The sequence below is a fragment of the Coenobita brevimanus genome, chromosome 57 (assembly GCF_032717465.1).
Source record: "Coenobita brevimanus isolate Jiangsu-jjx chromosome 57, ASM3271746v2, whole genome shotgun sequence".
In the NCBI taxonomy this organism is placed as follows: domain Eukaryota; kingdom Metazoa; phylum Arthropoda; class Malacostraca; order Decapoda; family Coenobitidae; genus Coenobita; species Coenobita brevimanus.
The window spans coordinates 49859511-49879682 of NC_137010.1; the positions used below are offsets into that span (position 1 = coordinate 49859511).

The 20172-nt window shown below is 42.0% G+C and overlaps 1 protein-coding gene across 1 annotated transcript in view; it reads left to right on the forward strand.

Moving 5' to 3' along the window:
• Msh6 (DNA mismatch repair protein Msh6) overlaps positions 1-20172 on the forward strand; it is a 746240-nt gene that overhangs the window by 328429 nt on the left and 397639 nt on the right. The window contains exons 9-11 of the mRNA XM_080274091.1: positions 1706-1845; positions 13215-13358; positions 15372-15627. Coding sequence (XP_080130217.1) covers positions 1706-1845; positions 13215-13358; positions 15372-15627 — 540 coding nt within the window. The remainder of the gene's footprint in view (positions 1-1705; positions 1846-13214; positions 13359-15371; positions 15628-20172) is intronic.

Here is a 20172-nt window from a genome sequence, read left to right on the forward strand (position 1 = left end):
GAGAGTATTGATGCAAACAGTAATATATCCCATTAACCCCTTAATAACCTCCGGCATTGAACAACCCTTTACAGTACCAATGTCAGTGATGTCAAGTTAGTGTGAGCTATAAAGAAAACTGAACAAGTATGGGGAGGGAACGAATGTCACTGGTATGTTTACACGACTCTACGCTACGATTCCAAGCAGTCAGGCGGTCGGTTAATCTCAGATGTTTTCGCCCATTTGGTAAATGCACCGTAACTTTATCACTTCTTCCGTGACTCTCACTGAATCATAGCATGGGTTTAGGATGCTGAATAACACATTGTTAGGTCAGCCAGACGATTATCTTCACATCTTTAAGAAAAATAATTTGATTTCAGAAGAATGGAAGAAACTTACTCTACATACTTAGAGAGAGATTAAATTTCTTCCATTTCTTAAAGATGTGAAGATAATCATCTAGCGCACCTAACAATGTGTTATTTAGCTTCCTAAACCCATGCTATGATTCGCTATTATTAATGGGAAAAATTACAAAGTTACGGTGCATTTACCAAATGGACGAAAACATCAGAGATTAACCGACTGCCTGACTGCTTGGAATCGTAACGTAGAGTCGTGTAAACATACCAGTGACATTCATTCCATTCCCATAATTGTTCACAGTTTTTTTCATAGCTCACTAACTCGACATCACTGACATCGGTACTGTAAAGGGTTGTTCAATGCCGGAGGTTATTAAGAGGTTAATAGAATACCATCAGTGCTCTCCCTTTCACATGTAAACAAAAATACGAACAAAAGAATGAGTGCTAAATGTACGTTTAACTTTCATCAGAAAGACCTTACCAATTCATATCCCTTCACTTTATTTTATGCAATTTTCCGACTATTTTATTTTGTTTGGAAAAAGTACTGTATACAGTACTCACTCCAAACATATTTGTAATAAGTAGTGATGAGTTCACCAATACAAGTGATGTACTGAGCTGGTAGGTAATATTCTCTATCATTTTGGCCATCCAGGAAGTGTTATCTAACTTTTAGGCCAACAGTGTCATTACACTTGTATAAGTTCACTAATTTATATATATATTTCAGATTCAGGTATAGTACTGTATTGATTGCAGTATTGTACAATATACAGTACTCTCTCCAAACACAGTTGTAATACCATAAGTGTTGATGAGTGTTCACCAATATATTTAAGATGCTGAGTGGGTAGGTTTTTGATTATTCGGCAAATCTAATTTCTCGGCATCATCCCGGTCCCATAGATGCCGAATATTGGGACTTTTACTGTATTTAGGTATGGAAGAAAGGATGATAGGAAAGAGAGTGGAATCACCAAATGGATAAGAAGGAATGCATTGAGACAGTACCATATGTGCATAGTCAGTAAATGCATATTGAAAGGGTACCAGAGAAAGTTGGAAATGAAATCTGGGATAATATTGGAGGAGGCAGGCTGTGTTGGATGGAAGAAGATAGCGGAGCAGTGTATTAATGAGAAAAAAGAAGAGTATTTGAGAGAGTGCAAGAGGTGTGTGAGGACAGAGTAACCTGGAAGCGATTTTACCATGGCCATCCCGAGTTGAGGGGTTCTCAAAAGGGAGCAAGACGACGATGATGATGATATAGCTTGTTATTGTGTAGACTTCTCTGCACTAACGTAATCTGGTGTCTAAAATCCATGCAACCACCATTCTGTGATTAACAGTGGTGCGAGCCAGCAAGTTTGACCGTGTGGTGCGACGTGAGGTGTGCCAGGTGACCAGCCGGGCCACTCGTGTGTACAGCTTCCTGGATGGTGAAGATGCACAAGCATCCACTTCCCACCTCCTGGCACTCACTGAGAGGGTACTGTATTCTAGTTCACTCACATTATCTTTCATTAACTCTGCCCCAATTTTTTTCCTTTTGCAGTGTATTTTATGTAGCTAAGTGACAAGAATGGTACAATGGTGGCTCCACATACTTTTCATAGCACTTCTTTGTGACACACCATATTCTAATGTTAATCTCTTGTTACAACTTAGGGTTCAGGAGATAGCAAATGTAGGTCAGAGTAAAGTGAAAAGAGTATAATGCCAATACAGAATTTTAATGCTTTCACTGTAGTTACTGTCGACCTGGGGAGGTACTACCATAACAGCAAAATGTGGCAACAATCTTGATAACTAGCCACACTAGCATCATTCAAAGGTAGGAAATATTCAGCCACAAGTTCAGTCACTCAGCGATCTATCTTCTGAATGACTGCAAATAAAGCCATTGTCCAAGATGAAACTATACAAATCTTATCACACATCACAAATTTCTTTTTTCCCAACAGCTTTCAGCAACTGTTGGAAAGTAAGTAGCTGGTTTTTGCACTTCATTTAGCTTCCAGTCCATTTATAATGTCAGCTGTACTCTGGCCAACCCTGATAAAGAGATTCCTTAACCCCTTAACTGTGGGGCGTCACTTTCGTGACGCTTGGGAGCAAGGGATCATACCGCTGGGCGTCACTTTTGTGATTCTGTGTTATTTTGAATTTGCCTGGGCTTTCAAGTGGTGGCTTGTATCATCTATCGGTACTGCCATTGTCCAACACTAGTCAACACTCCTAATCTCATCTGTACTCCCATCCATTGTTGACAATTTAGTCATTTCTCCCCGTTCTTGACTCCCCTCCCTACCTCCCCTCCATTACCCTCTCCTGTAGCCTGCCCGGCCGTGCTACGCTAAGTAAATCTTCCCTGGAATTTTCCACTGATTTCATCCATTGAAATAAGCCCTATGCCCTATTCTTATACCAAATAATATATACAAGAAAGAAATAAGGTAAGTGATAGTGCCATACACCTGGAATTGGCTAATTATCACTTGACAACACCTCACGTTCACTCGTTTGCTAATTTTTGCTGTTTATTTCCCCTTGAAATATGTCGTATTATCAATTCTCGTAATAAAAATATGTATAAGAAAGGAAGGGAGAAGCCTAAGTGATATTTACATTCACCTGGAACTACCTAATTTATTATGTATTGTCTAGATTTCCCGCCAATCATTTCATAGCGTATTTATTAGCAGCTGTCACCCCGCTGACATTGGCAGCATTGCACTCCCCCTAGGCAGGCCACCACACTGTATTCAGTTTATTGTCGTCTTTCAAGGTGAAAGCACGTTGGATTTGCACCTATCCAATTCCTCCGCTTTTTAGCCCCATGCAAAGGGCTCTGTGACCTCTATCCCCTACTAAACCTTGTGTAGAAATAGGTAAAGGGCTAAGTGACTGCTGTGGAACACGAACTGGCTAATTTGTCAATGAAAATAATGGATAGTGACAGCGATCTATCTGGTGAGTAAGACAGTGCAAGTGGAAATGTAAATAATGTGTAAACAGCAAGTGAAAGCAATAAATGTAAATATAAGTGAACAGCGGAAAATAGTTTTATAAGTTACTGCAAGTGACAGTGCATAACACAGTGAAAATAAAATGGAAATGTAAGTAATGTAAATAAAATAAAGAATATAAATAGAAATGTAAATGAGTAGTGATATAAGGATATGAGTATATATACTAGGAGTAATGAAAGTGAAAGTTTCACTCTAGCATGTATGAATACTATGAGTTATGAAAGTGAAAATGAAAGTGACAGATTCACTCCCAACGCTAGTATACAGGATGAGAAAGTGAATGCTATGTATTTTACTGAAAGAGAAATTGAATGCCTACAGTGACAATAAACTACTATTACTGAAGGAAACTTACTGATAAAGACTGTAGATATATATAAGTGTTATATAGTAATAGAAATATAAAGTGTGAGTGTTTTTATGAATAATAAATGACAGAACACCAGCGGCGAACGATCGCAAGTGGGAAGGTCATACACCAGCGGCGAACGATCGCAAGTGGGAAGGTCATATGTGATCGTAATTTTCATTGCTCTCAGTGTTTTTTTTTTGTTTTTGGAGTATGGATTCCAAACTATTTGAGAATCATAGAATAGTGTTTCTAGTGATAATTTCAGGCAGTGGTAATCAGGACTGTAGCGCCAGTCGAGCAGGGCAGTACTCCCGAGGTGGATGGAAAGCTGATGACAGGGAGTGCTGGAGCTCCCGTTTCATCAGCCCTCAGGACTAGTTCCTGACCATCCCCTTTTGCTGAACTTTTCTGTGTCTCAGTTACACAGAGAGTAGGCCAGCATGCTCTCCAGTACAAATTTCTCTAACTATCTACACCAAACTACATGCACAGTACACACTACACTTCCTATTCAAAATTTAACGTAAAGTCTCTTCACCAAGCCTCGGAGTCCCGGGGGGGGGGGGGATCATAAATGCCCCCACCATCCGCCCCTCTCCCGGTGATGACTCGAGGTGCCTGGAACCACTGTCTGACTCTCTTCTTCATGTCTGCAACATTCGCGGCCTTTCCTCTAACTTTCGCTCTGTTGAGCACCACCACTCCTCCTCTAAACCTCACCTTCTTTTTCTAACGAAGACTCAGCTGTTTGAGGCAACTGACAGCAAACCCTTTTCTATATCCTCCTACTTTCTCTATACTCATTTCAAAGCCAAAGGTGGCTGTTGTGTATATATACGCAACGACTTATCTTGCTCTCGTGTTCCTGAACTCGATTCTTCTGAATTCTCTACACTCTGGCTTTGGCTTTCCTGTCATCCTCTGACTAAATATATCTGTGCTGTTTACTTATCCCCTAATTCTACTGACTATCAAAAATTCTTCGACAATCTTACTTCTACGATGGAACACATTCTATCCATTTCTCCTTTCTCTGAAATCTCCATTCTAGGAGATTTCAATGTTCACCATCACCTTTGGCTCTCCTCTTCTTTCACGGATCCACGTGGTGAACAAGCCTACATCTTTTCTATCCTTAATGACCTAGAGCAGCTTGTACAGCACCCTACCCGTATCCCTGACCGCCTTGGAGAGAGCTCCAACATACTTGACCTCTTCCTCACAACTAATCCTTCTGCTTACTCTGTTAATCTTTTCTCTCTGTTGGGTTCGTCCGATCACAACCTTATTACCTTAACCTGTCCTATCACTCCAGTACGGCCTGTGGACCCTCCAGGCAAACGTCATCTGTGGCATTTTGGAGCCGCGGACTGGGAGGCCCTCAGGCAGTACTTCTTTGATTTTCCCTGGAATGATTATTGCCTCCATGGCCGTGAGCCATCTGAGTGTGCCTTGCGCATTATGGAGGTTATTCTCTCGGGCATAGAAGCATACATTCCTTTCTCATATCCTTTGACTAACGCAAGAAAGCCTTGGTTTAATCATGCTTGTTCTAATGCTGTCCGCAACAAGGAGGGCCTACAAAAGGTACCGGATCCAACCCACCCCTGAATCGCATCATCTTTACGTTTCTGCCCGGAATCGTGCTAAGTTTGTACTTTGCTCTACTAAAAATAATTTCATCCATACTAAATGCTCTCAACTCTCCAACTCGAATTCTTCCCGCTCCTTCTGGCACCTTGCCAAAAACCTTTCTAACAACTTTACCTCATCATCCTTCCCTTCTCTTTTCTACTCTGATGGTTCTGTAGCTATTTCTTCTACTGATAAAGCAGATCTCTTCGCACAGACTTTCTCCTCCAATTCCACCTTAGACGATTCCGGTGCTGTTCCTCCATCACTTCCCCCCTCTGACTTCCTCATGGCTGACGTTGAAATTTCATCAGTTGATGTATTTTCTGCCATCACTGGCCTCAGTACTAACAAGGCATATGGGCCTGATGGAGTCCCTCCTGTTGTTCTCAAGAACTGTGCCTCTGTGCTTACACCCTGCCTAGGCAAACTCTTTCGCCTTTGTCTGTCAACTTGTAACTTTCCTTCTTGCTGGAAGTTTGCTCTCATTCAGCCAGTCCCAAAGAGGAATATGAGTACAAATACTTGATGTTATAACAGCGAAAGTGAATCCGTGGCTCTCTACATATTTTACTGAATGAAAAATTGAATGACTTCTGTGACAATAAACTAATACTACTGAAGGAAACTTATCGATATAAACTCCAGATATATATAAGTGTTATATAGTAATAGAAATATAAAGTGTGAAGGGTTTTATGAATAATAAATGACAGAGTACCAAGAGCGAACTAGCGCAAGTGGGAAGGTCATACGCGCTCGTAATTTTCATTGCTTTCACAGTGGGTTTTTTTTTTTAGTATGGATCCCAAACCACTTGTAAATCATAGAGTAGTGTTTATAGTTTTAATATCTGGCTGTGGTAATCATATTACGGGTTGTCGGGAAGTGTAAAGTGGAGACTTCATTACCCGTCTTCAGAGGTCTCCACAAGTCCTACGGTAATCGACGAAGGCTCAACAAACATTCCAGGAGATAGCTGAAGGTATGTGCCATAAGCATATGTAATTTTAATATTCTAGGACTAATAACTGATTTTTGGCAAATATTTTTTGAGAGTCTGTCGGAGCCCGAATAACCCCGTGGGACACGCAAAACATTGGTAAACATACCCGCGGTGTAAGGGTTAACCCCTTCTTTACTGACCCCTCTCCCCAGTGTAAACATTACGTTTACCCCCCATACCGACCTGATAGCTCCCCCTCCCGTAGTGTGAGGGGTAGTGTATATTTTTTGCCACGTCGAAACCATTCACTGTTTTTTTATTTGTTTGTATACTGATGATGACATAAACCCAGCATGATGTTGGTAATAAAAAAATATTATAAAATAAATCATTACGGTATATAAGTTTACATATCTTATGCTAAAGTACTGTTACCCAGGTAAGCACTGTACAAACTGGCTTGAAAAAAATGTCCTGCACAAATTGGTGGCTTATTTATTTACCTTGTAAGCTGAGCATGAAGTGTGTGGACACACGTGATGGTGATGGCGACCTTGACCCACTTGTTGCCGAGAGTGCAGCGTCACTAAGCTCGCTACTATTTTCCTCCTCCTTCCTCACTCACATCAACTTCGCTATCATTTGCAGGATCACAGTCATCGACTGACACATCAGACACTGCTGCATCATCATCTGATACATCTAAATAAGTATCCTCATGAGGAATAAACTCGTCACAATCGGAATTTGCCAGAGATGCCATGAGAGAAAATTATCCTGTACACCCTCTCTCGTGATCAAGTGCATGGTTACTGACTCTCTCAGGCAAGCCAAGGGGTGTAAATTTTGCTGTATGTCAGCAGAAAATATAGTATGATATCTGTAGTAGAAATTATAAATAAAATAATGATTGGTATAAAAGAGGTTACATCACAGATGAGTGAGCAAGCCATTGGTGCCACCGTAACTCAGTCATGACGTATCTTATGATGTCAGAATTCGTCAGAACTTCGTCACAGTCTTTGTTGTCAAAACACAGAGCTGTTGCTAACACGAGGTCCTCAGAAACAGCCTTACCGGGCTCCCCTGAGACCCATAAGCTGCCATTCATTAGAGGGTGTACCAGCGTACAACGGTAGCAGTTCCTGTGTCTCACGGGTGTTTACTGGCGATGTACGGGGGTACATCAAAACACATTTTCGGTAAAGAAGGGGTTAAGTGTTTAGTGTTTAGTTCCCCAGTATAATACAAGTGATAAATACATTACAGTAATGGCCTTTATAGTGTTAACCCTTTCCTGTGAAGGAATGAGCGTAAATTCTGGTTGTGCGCATAACTCTTTCTTGAGAGCTTTCAGAACAGTCGTGTAGAGACAGTTTACTTTTAACACTCATAGGAAAGTTACTGTTCATCATAGAAAGGCCACTTCGGTGTCATTTTGAAGATGATGAGTTTTGCTCTGTCATAGATTGTCCAAAAAGACACTATATTCAAAATAAAATGGAAAAAAAGTGAGCAGAAGTTAGCTGACATGCTAAAGTTTTACACTGTCCTTTAAAAAAATATTCACCCAAAAAAACAGTTCAAGAAGTACCCAGTAATAATATTTTTTGCTTCAGTACGTAGCAGAATAAATTTCCTTTCCAATAATGCATTATTTGTTGTATTTTCTTAAATAATAATGCCGCATATATACGCGAGAAAAAGGAGCATAAGTGTTCGGCGGGAGGTCAAAAGACATACATCCTACCTGTGAAAAACCTTACACCACTCTTAGCCAAGCAAACCAAGTGAGCACGCACGCACCAGCTGTGGCAGGCTTAGCTCTGCCCACTTTAGCCCATCATCCAACAAAAATGACGACTCCCTAAATGTTTGTTTAGAGATTACATCAGATGACGGGCAAAGTCGTCATACTGACGTCAGAGGTTGACAAACGCATGACAGCCCAGGTCGTCATTGGTAAGTCTAAGGGTTAATTGTGCTTTACATAGTGTACAGTGTCAAGTACAGTACAATAAAGGTGTGCACAAAAGTGATCTTGAGCCTCCCTAACGCCTCCAAAAACTACGAAAAGTCCTTCTCCATGCCTGAAATATACCCCACAACTGCATGGAATGATGGTAGGGCAGCTTTTACTGTTTATTGTAAAAACTTTTTTTGTCCATTTTTTTCTCTTTTTTTTTCCTTTTTTTTGAGTGTGTGCTGGGGGGGGGGGATAAACTTAAAGTTCATCCCTACAGCTCGGCAAATATGCCAACTCGGCAAGGCTTGCACATGTATTATGCTGAGTTGTAGAGGTTTTACTGTATATATCACTTGAAATAAACAGACTAAAGAAAATAATAATGTGAATGGTAAGTGAGGGTAAGGCAGTGCACCACAAGCTAGCACTTCTTGGTATGGGGGAGCTTACTCACACTGAAGAATGTTGCCAACTTGTCTTTCATATTTTGTCAAATTAGGATTATAATAATCATTAGATTGAATCATGTTACGGTGTATTCGAAGAAGAGTTTAGACTGAGTATAATCATATTTATTGTTATTATCAAAGAGCCTTCTTTCCTTTGTTTTTTAATATTTGCCTTGTAACAAAAGGCAATCACTGATGCCTGACTTGATCAAGGTTAGTACAGGATGAGTACCAGCCAAGGAGACTTGATGCATCTGTATAATACACATCCATCACATTCTCTTTCTTCGTCATTTTTATTTTATTTGTATAAAAAAATCCATTGATTTAAATCATTATTTTTTCACTCTGATTTAAATCAGTTTAACTCTTGATTTAAATACTTTGACTTAAATCATAACAACCCTGGTATTAAGTCAGTAATTTGGGACTGAATAGAATTGACATCTATCTATCTATCTATTGCCAGACGCCTCAATCCCATTTGGGGTGGCCACAAACAAATTCGCCTCCAAGCCGCCCTGTCCCCTGCCATTTCACTGCCCTGCTCCCAACTCACACCCCCCTCTCTCATATACCTCTCCACCCCATCCCTCCATCTCATCCTCGGCCTCCCCCTCCCTCTTCCCCCCTCCACCTCACTCACATACACTCTCTTCGTAAGTCTTTCACCCTCCATCCTCTCCACATGGCCAAACCACCTCAGTGTGTTCCTCATAACGTTTCCTATCACATCCACATCAACACCACAACGCTTCTTTATATCCTCATTCGTCAGCCTGTCTCTCCATGTGACTCCACAGGCTCCTCTTAAATAACTCATTTCCACTGCTCTCACTCTTGACTTGTGTCCTTCCAACAACGTCCAAGCTTCACTTCCATACGTTAGAGTTGGTATCACAATACTGTCATGTAGTAACTTTTTCACTTCCATGATCACTTCCGTGTTTCTTATCACTGCTTTCAAAGAACCAGCAACCTTTCTTCCCTGCTGTACCCTTTCAAGCACTTCACCCTCCAAACCTCCATCCTTACTCATCACACTACCCAAGTACTTAAATGTACTCACATTTTCCAATTCCTCACCATCCAACCTCGCTGTACATTCACTGACTTCACCTCTCTCAAAGACCATCACTTTACTCTTCCCTACATTCGCCTTTAGATTCCGTTTCTTACACACACTCCCAAACTCATCCACCAAGCCTTGCAGTTCCCCTTCGTCTTCACTCAACAACACAGTATCGTCTGCAAACAACAGTACAGGGAGTTTCCAAACACTATCCTCTCTCACCAGGGCCACTCCAACATCCACTACCCTGCCTTGTACCTCTTTTATTATCCCATCCATGTACAGATTGAACAACCATGGAGACATGACACATCCCTGTTTCAACCCAACTTTCAAAGAGGAAAATTCACTTAGTTCACCATACACACGCACTGCAGCCTTCGCACCATCGTACATACTCTTCACAGCATTCAACAACTTCCCATCTACTCCATATATTCTTAACACTTTCCACAATCCCTGTCTATCCACCCTGTCATATGCTTTCTCCAAACATGAAAGCCGCATACAACTTCTTTCCCTTCTCAAGAAACTTTTCCACTAAAGATCTAAGAATGAATATCTGATCTACACAACCTCTTCCCTTCCTAAAGCCTCCCTGTTCTTCTCCAACTAATTTCTCTGTTATTTCTCTAACTCTGTCAGTAAGTATTCTACCATACACTTTTCCTGTTATACTAAGAAGACAAATGCCCCTATGATTACCACACACTTCTTTTTCTGCTTTTCCTTTGTACAAGGGAATAATTATAGCTGATTTCCAATCCTCCGGGACTCTACCTTCCTCTCAGGCCAATCTGCACATCTTCCACATCCATTCTACTACTATCTCTCCCCCATGCTTCAGCATTTCACCACACACTCCATCAATTCCTGGGGCTTTCCCCGATTTAACTTGCTTCATTGCTTCCACAACTTCTATCCTACTGATTTCTTCCTGTCTTCTCACCTCCCTCCTTCTCCCAGCCATTCCCCAGCCACTTATACTCGCATTACTTCCATCCTCTACGTTCAACAATTCCTTAAGGTGTTCTCTCCATCTGCTCACTTTTTCTCCCTTCTCCACTAGTAATCTACCATTTTTATCTTTCACTCCCCTGCTAACTTCACTTCCACCCTGTCTTACTCTTTTCACCTCTTTCCAGAACATTTTCTTACAGTCCCTCCACTTTACACTCAAATTCCTTCCAAATTCCTCATCCACTCTCTTCTTACTTTCTCTTACTAATCTTTTCACCTCTCTCTTTCTTTCTACATATAACTCTCTCTTCCGCCTCTCAACTTCTTTCACGCCCCTGTTTCTCATCCATTCATTGTATGCTTTCTTCTTTTGTGCCACAGCCTGTTTCACCTCTTCAGTCCACCACGCTGTTCCTTGCACCCCCCTCCGTCTTTTCTTCCTTCCACACACCACATCACATGCTGCACATATTTCTTCCGTAAATATCCTACACACACCTTCCACGTCTCCCATCTGCTCCAATTCATATTTGCCCAATCGTTCCTCCACTTCTCTCTTATACTCTGCCTTTTTCTCATCCTCTTGTAACCTTTCCACTCTCCTTGCAACTACTCCTTCCTCTCGTATTTTCTTTCTTCTGTTCCTCCACCTTACTTGAATTCTAATTCTGGCCACCACCAAGTAGTGGTCAGAAAGTCCACTCCCCGAACCTCTATAAACTCTTGCATCCATTACACATCTTCGCATCCTTTCATCCACACACACATAATCAATCATTGCCTTCCTCTCATTCAGTTCACCACCCACCCTTCTCATCACTCGCCATGTATACCTGAGGATCATTTTATGCCTGAAGAGGGTATTGGGTATCACCAACCCCCTCCCAGCACAAATGTCCACTAACGCACTCCCATTCTCATCTATCTGAGCAGGCACACCCCACTCACCAACTATTCCATCCACCTTCACATTCCCAACTTTACCATTCATATCACCAATCAAAAACACTCTCTCATTCCTTCCAAACTTTTCCATGCACACTTCTACATTTGTCCAGAACTCTTCTCTCACTCTTCTAGCATGATCTTGCATTGGCTCATACACACACACAATCGCCCACATTTGTATTCCAACTTTCAACTTTACCCACACAATCCTTGACCCAACTGATCCATACTGTCTTATGCTCCTCTTCCATCTTTGACTCACAACTATACATACTCCTTCCTTTGCCCTCTCATTCTCACCTACTCCTGCACATATACCCCATCCATACTCCCATTCTCTCACACTTTCTCCTTTCCATTTTGTTTCAGTTATTCCACATACATCCACTTTTGCACCCTCAAGCACCTGGACAATCTCTCTCTCTTTCACCTCATCGTTCGCTCCCCTTACATTCCATGTTCCGATAATCATGTCCCTTGTCCGGTCCTTGGTCGTCATCGTTTGGTCAGTCCTTGTCCGAGGCTAGAGAAGAAAGATTGTTGCTCTTTAGTAACATAAATACTGTATTACTTTGCAGAATTGGGATGTCAAATGGATTATAAAATTATGAAATGTAATCCTTGTCATTAACTTCATTATTTATAAATGGGAACTCTCCCTTACTTTGTCCCAACATGTTATAGGTAGGGAACTCAGGGAGACTGACGCTTGGTGATGTGATGTCACACGCAAGTGAATGTTTTGATTGGACCCTACTCCTTTTCAGGCCAATGCTTGTTCTCATTGGCTGCAGCACCTCTCCCAGGGCTTCCCAGAATGACTCCCCCCCCCCCCTCCCTTATGTGCAAATTTTTACTAAATTAAGTTACTTTTTAAATAAATATTTTGATTGTATACTGTATTAAAGGTGATTAATACTAAAAAAACACGTGTTGAATGTGGGGCCACTGTATTACAGTAATATGCCGACAGTATTGTATTGTATTGTGTTAGCAGATATTTCTAATTTAATCTAATATATAAATGGTGCCACGTTTCCTCTTGAGCAATCCCCATATTGGGATTTGCCATAATATAACTGATGTTCTCTGTGGACTAGAAACTAAACCAAGTGCCGAAACCAGCTATCTACAGTACATCTCAACAGTTGCTGGAAGGTGTTGGGAAAACAAGAAATTTGAGATAGACAATAGAATTTGTAACAATGTGAGAATCTCATCTTAGGCTTTGACTCTATTGTACAGTCACTTAGAAGGATCTCCAAGTGACTGCTTGTGGCTGCATGTATCCTGCCCAAGTGTGTTAATTGTGCAGCCAGTTACCAAGCTTGCAGCCACATTTCACTGTCCTGGTAGTACCTCTCAGGGTTGATGGTAGCCACCCTTCTTCTACCTTTCACAGATCTTTCAGTCCAACTAATATTTATGTATTTTTTTTTAACAGTGTCTTGTGTTCAATCAGCAGTCTATATTGCTAAGCTTTATTTTTGTATATGATCAGGATGTGACTGGTAGTGGAGATGGAAGTGAGTTTGGTGTGGCATTTGTTGACACAAGTACAGCACAGTTCTATGTGGGCCAGTTTATGGATGACCGCCACCTTTCCCGTCTCCGCACCCTCTTCTCCCACTACCCTGTTGCACAGGTATGTTATTTTTTTTCCTGAAGCTCACTGGTTGCATATGAAATTTGGTTTACAGTTGGCTCTCAACATTTGGAGCTTTGACTAGAATTCAGGTTCATTTAGGCATGGCAAATCTGTGATTCAGCTTGGTATATGAAAGAACTACCAGAGGAATTGCATTGTAAGTACCTCTGTGAGTTTCAAGGTATGTTTTACAGTATTCTTTCAGTTATCTGGATGTCCCGTATCTGGACATGCTCTACATCTGAACATAAGGCTGTGACTCTGTTATGTCAGCATCCGAAATCTTTCTCTTTATCCAAACATAAAATTTCTAACATGGCCATTTGGATGACCTTCCAATTAAAACAGTCGGTTAGGTGACTGGCCGGCCTCTCTGGCCGCACACGGGTAGTAGGCCCTAACCCACCAGTTGTGTAAAAATGGCCGTTCGCCTTGTCACTGAATGGTCAAAGTCACCTGGCCAGCCGGCCGGCCTCTCGGTCTGTGTGTGGGTAATATACCCCAACCCACCAGCTAAGGAAAAATGGCCGTTTGCCTCCTCACCGAATGGTCAAAGTTGCCTGGCCGGCCTCTTTGGCTGCAGGCAGGTTATAGACCCTAACCTACCAGCTGAGCAAAAATGGCCGTCTGCCTCCTCACTGAACGGTCAGAGTCACCCGGCTGGCCTCTTGGGCCGCATGCGCGGGTAATAGACCCTAACCCACAACCTGAGAAAAATGGCTGTCTGCCTCCATACTGAATGGTCAGAGTTGCTTGGCTGCCCGGTAGAGACATGGCAACGATGTGTTTAATGGCAGGGACTGCATGACCTCACTCATTGCCCAGCTGCAATGGGTGGAAGAGTAGGAGGAGTTTTCTGTAGCTATAAAATTTTTGTTGCAGGTTTCATCTTCGTCCTTGATTCATTGGTGGATTTTTGTTGTGTGTGCATTGTTTTCTTAGTTTCTATCATTATATCAGATATTCCCATGTATGTTTTGATGTCTAAATAAAGACCAAAGAACACTGTCAAAATTAGGAGGGGTACTGTACATGTAGATAGGGTCTGAATGGTATTGTTCTGTATCTGGAGATCATCTGTATCCAAACGTACTGATGGCTAGATTACGTTAGATAATTGAGGAATTGCTGTCTATATAAATAAAACTCAGCTACATATGAGTGAAAGCATTGATAATGCTTATAACCTTAAAGAAATAACCTTAAAAATTTTACATGTTCCACTTGAATCAGTATCACTTGAAAATGTATGAAGTTATTCTTGTTGCTTCAATCATTGTTATCCCTTACCAAGCAGCAGACCTCATATGAGGCACAGTGAAGGTCTGAACGGGCCAGACTATGAACCTCATATGAGTGTGCAATTTATATTGGTTATCAAACAGTGACTCGGGGAAGTAAACTATTTAACAAAGAATCAACGTGGCAAGGGTTAGGTATTGATTACACAGTCATAGTATCAATCCCTGGCCATCCCTAGACATGCAGTGCACATCACTGACAAAAGTGCTTCCAGCTAGCAGGAGAGGGATGCCATCATGTGGTGACATCAGTGTAGTCAGGCATCTCTGCTGACCAGTTATGCAAGCATGTCTCAGTCCCCTCCCTATCCCTCAAAAGGAGGATGGCAGACTGCAGGAGGATGACCAACCTGTAGTGCACTGGATTCACATTCAGATGAACTTGGGACAGCAGCTGCCAGTCAGCCCTTCTTCAGTTTTTTCACACCCATACACTGTTCAACGAAGGTAGAGGACAGCATTTTCTTATCCTGTGTGATGTGTTTGACCATTTTGGAAGAGTGGAAGTTGTTTGTGAAAGTGTTGTACTCCCCACCCTCACCCCCCCAGAAAAAAGAGTGGGGAGAAAGAGAGAGAGAGAGAGAGAGAGAGAGAGAGAAATTGTGGAGGTAGGTAAATGGCAACCAGCCATTGGGGTCCAGGAGTTAATGAACCTCATGCAGTTAATTGTCAATAATAGAAGCATTTTTCTTCTTTGCTTATGTCACAGATCCTTCTGGAGCGGGGGAAATTGAGCCTGAAGACCCAGAGTTTGGTGAATGCAACAGTTCCCCCAGGATTGATAGAGACACTGGTGCCGGAGAAGGAGTTCTGGGATTCAACCAAGACAATTTCCTTCCTTGCTGATGGGCCTTACTTCCGCACAGAACAACAGGATGGGGAGAATATAGAGGAAGGAGATGACAAGATGACACATAAGTCAATTATCCAGTGGCCAGAGGCATTGAAGTTAATGCTTGATAATGGTGAGTTTAAGCAAGTAGAAAAAAGATTAACCCCTTCTTCCTGTCTGTTACCAATATTTTCTTTGCTTGCTGCCAGATAGTTTGATTCAGGTTAACAGAGACTTGTATATTGAGGGGTTAGTTTAAAATACAGTGTAATTAACCAGTTCACAAGGTAAAGCTGCAAAGAAAATGGTTGAGGAGATGAAGGGGAAGACAGGAGGAAACAGCTCCTGTGAGAAGAGTGGAGAAATTGCAAGATAGTGAGAAAATGGCAGAGTATAAGAGTATAGTGGAAGAAAGATTGGGAAGGTATGAGCTAGAGCAGATGGAAGGGGTGGAAGACGTATGTAAGATATTTACGGAAGAGATAGGCGCAGCATGTGAGGCGGTTTGTGGAGTGAGGAGGAGATGCAAGGGTGTGCAAGGGACAGCATGGTGGAATGATGAGGTGAAATGAGCTGTGGAACAAAAGAAAAAGGCATATAGTGAATGGTTAGCGAGTAGAGGTAGGGAAGAAGATGAGAGAGAGAAGAGAGAGGTATATGTGAGTAGGAGAAGGGAAGTGAAGAGACTGGTGAAGGAGAGTAAGAAGAAAGTGGATGAAGAGTTTGGGAGGAATCTGAGTGTGAAATGGAGGGAGAGTAAGAAATTGTTTTGGAAGGAGGTAAAGAAAGTAAGGCAGTGTGAAAGGGGAAATAGTAGGGGAGTGAAAGATAGGAATAATAGATTGTTGGTGGAGAAGAGAGAGAAATTGAGGAGATGGAAGGAGCACTTTGAGGATTTGTTGAATGTAGAGAGTTTTTTTTTTTTTTTTTTTTTTTTTTTTTTTTATGTGTCCGACTCTGGGCATAGGCTTCACAGCCTGCTATCAAGACCCAGCAGTCCTACATACCATACACCTCTACATGTCACCACTTCGGCGCTAACACCCACCGTCCATATTGAATACATGCTAGGGCTGTCTCATACAGGACTGGTGTATTGGTATTAGCGGGGGTATTTTTACGACATGTCGGCGGGTCTTCTGGTAGATCAGTAAAGCCTGATTTAATGAAATTCAAATCCTTAAACTGTTCCCTGCCCCAGCCGGGATTCGAACCTGGGTCCGTAAGGACTGCAGACCACCTCTCTACCGATTGAGCCACCGCCTTGAGAGCAGTGTGAGTATAAGTGGTTGGGGAATGGCTGGGAGAAGAAGAGATGAGAGGAGGGAGGAAGAGATCAGTAGGGCGGAAGTAGTGGAAGCAATGAAGAAGATCAAGTTGGGAAAGGCCCCAGGAATTGATGGAGTGTGTGGTGAAATGCTTAGGTATGGGGGTGAGATTGTTGTGGACTGGATATGGAAGTTGTGTAGATTGGCTTGAGAAGAGGGAAGGGTTCCAGAGGACTGGAAATCAGGTATAATTGTTCCTTTTTTATAAAGGAAAAGGAGAGAGGGAAGTATGTGATAACCATAGGGGTATTTGCCTTCTTAGTGTGACTGGTAAAATATATGGTAGAATACTCATTGATAGGGTTAGGCATATGACAGAGGAGCTAGTTGGAGAAGAACAAGAGGGATTTAGGAAGGGAAAAGGGTGTATAGATCAGATATTTGTTCTAAGATGTTTAGTGGAGAAGTATCTAGAGAAGGGAAAGAAAGTGTATGCTGCCTTCATGGACTTGGAGAAAGCTTATGATAGAATAGATAGGCAAGGTATGTGGAAGGTATTAAGACTATATGAAGTGGATGGGAAATTGTTGAATGCTGTGAAGAGTACGCACGAAGGAGCTAGGGCTACGGTGCGAGTGGCTGGTGAGCTGAGTGAGTTCTTTGATCTCAATGTGGGACTGAAACAGGGTTGTGTGATGTCTCCATGGCTGTTTAATATATATATGGATGGGGTTGTAAAGGAGGTGCAAGGTAGGGCAGTGGATGTTGGGGTGGCTCTAATGAATGAGGGTGATTTGGAAGCTTCCGGTGTTGCTGTTTGCTGATGATACAGTATTGTTGAGTGAAGATGAATGGGAGTTGCAAGGTTTGATGAATGAATTTGGGACAGTGTGTAGGAGGAGGAAGCTGAAAGTTAATGTAAACAAAAGTAAAGTTATGGTGTTTGAGAAGAGTGAAGTCACAGAATGTACAGTGAGGTTGGATGATGAGGATTTGGAGAATGTGAGTGCATTCAAGTACATGGGTAGTGTGATGAGTAAGGATGGAACTTTGGGGGATTAAGTGCGTGAAAGGGTACAGCAGGGAAGGAAGGTTGTTGGTTCACTGAAAGCAGTGATGAGAAATAGGGAGGTGAGTATGGAAGTTAAGAAGTCACTGCATGATAGTATTGTGATCCCTACCCTGACATATGGAAGCGAGGCGTGGGCCTTGCAAGAGGGGAACAAGTCAAGAGGGAGAGCAGTGGAAATGAGTTACTTGAGAGGAGCATGTGGAGTGACATGGAGGGACAGGTTGACGAATGAAGAAGTGAAGGAACATTGTGGGGTGGATGTGGATGTGGTTGAGAAGATTAGGAGAACTACACTGAGGTGGTTTGGACATGTGGAGAGAATGGAGAATGAAAGACTGACTAAGAGGGTGTATGTAAGTGAGGTGGAGGGAGGGTGAGGTAGGGGTAGACCAAGGATGAAATGGAGGGATGGAGTTGAGAGGTATATGAGGGAGAGGGGGGGTGATTTGGGGGGAGGGTAGTCAAATGGTGGGTGACAGAGCGACTTTGAGGCATTTTGTCTGTGGCCACCCTCTGCGGGATTAGGGCGTCGGGCTATAGATAGATGGACAACCATGCTTCTCTCATAAGTGGAATAAAATAATCATTTGTTAGTAAGAAAACCTGGTTTGTCCCAGGGTTGAAGGGGCAAAGGAGCAGTTTGATCAAGGGAAAGATGTAGAGGTAGTACTGTTGTAGTTAGGGGAGGTGAAGGATGTAGCAGGAAAAATGGAAAATCAAGAAGAAGATGCAGTTAATAAAAGGGAAATATTGAGGGAAGGCAAGGAAGGTGTGTAAAAAATAAGAGTGGGGTGAAAGGGAAGGAGGTGTAGAGAAATATGAATTTTGATGGGCATAGTAGTGGAATCATTACAAGATAGGATTGGAGTAAGAGACCCAAGACTGACAGGTACTTTTGCTATAGTGAGCTGGTAATGTAAGAATGATTCCCACAGCATTTTTGTTTGACCAGGTGAGCACATTGTAATGGCAGGCTTCATAATAAAACTCCATGTTTGTTGGTGAAGGAGGGGTGTAGTGTATAATAGTGAGAACACTGTAATTGTAAGTTTTAGACTATAACCTGTTTGCTGCTGAAGGAGTGGTTATGAGTGAGGGCAAGTCTCTGGTCAAGTATTAGTATTTTCTCGCACATGAGCAGCCCTGCCTGACCTGGCCCGACTGTAGCGCTTTTGAGAAGCTTATATCTCAGCAACCACAGGACCAATTACTGCATGGTTTGTACCATGTGATAACTCCATTCTTTAAGATTTGTTTTTGGCAGGTTTCATCATACCCCGGTGGTGCACGTGACACGTGACACATGCCAAATGCAGCATGTCGAAAATCTTCAGAATTGGGCCACAGGCCAGACAGTTCACGGTAAAGGCAAGAAGCTTGTCGATGGCCATCAGTATGCTCTAGGCATCCTCGGGGTGTAAGGCATCATTTCAATGCTTTCCGGTTGAAATGGCCTTGCTCATACCTCTCCAACAAAGGCGTTTTACTGGTGTAGTATGTAATTAAGTAATAGGTCCAAACCTGGCCCTGAAAGGTAGCTCAAAGGCAATATTTGATCAGGCAGAACAAATTACATTTTAGAGAATAAATCTAGCTAAGGACTAACGTGAGTTTGATCCCTTAGCTAGCCCTATACTGACACATAAAACAGGCAGACCCTGAGATATGATATCTGTAGATGTGATACCCTGGCATGGTGATGGAAGTAGAAATCCCACCTACCCTGCCGAACAATGGCCAAACCCAGGTATAATGATGGGTTTTGTATTTTTTAAAACCGATTTTGATGATATTTTAGACTTAAATTTTGTTTTTAGGTTGAATTATAAACTGTTGTTAGACTTACATTAATGTGTTTTAGTCATAGATGGGGTGAACATTGTCATTTTGGGGTACGGTTTACTAAGTTTGATTTTTTCAGACTTATTTTTGATGATTTTCTTATTTTATTTTTGGGTTTAGGTTAGTTATAAAATGCTTTTAGGTTTAGTTAGCTTGTTTTAAAGCTATTTGGGGGTTTAGGTGAGCCAGAAACTTGTTTTTGGACTCATTTGAGTGCATTTAGGACTTGGTTGGGGGGGAAACCCAAGACTTAAAAATGCTTCCCTATACTTTACCTGTTAAATCTACCCTGAGATATGATACCCTGCCTTGCGATGGGTATTTACATAACCTATTGCATCGTTGAACCGGGATATGCCTGTACTCGCATTACCAAATTCCTGACTCTTCGTAATGCATTTTAGTTTCGTTGTAAACACTGTCATTAAGTGCACCCAGTTTGGAGGGAGTGTGTGTATGCATGAAGGAGAGACTGGTTAGCTGGTTGGCCAGGAGA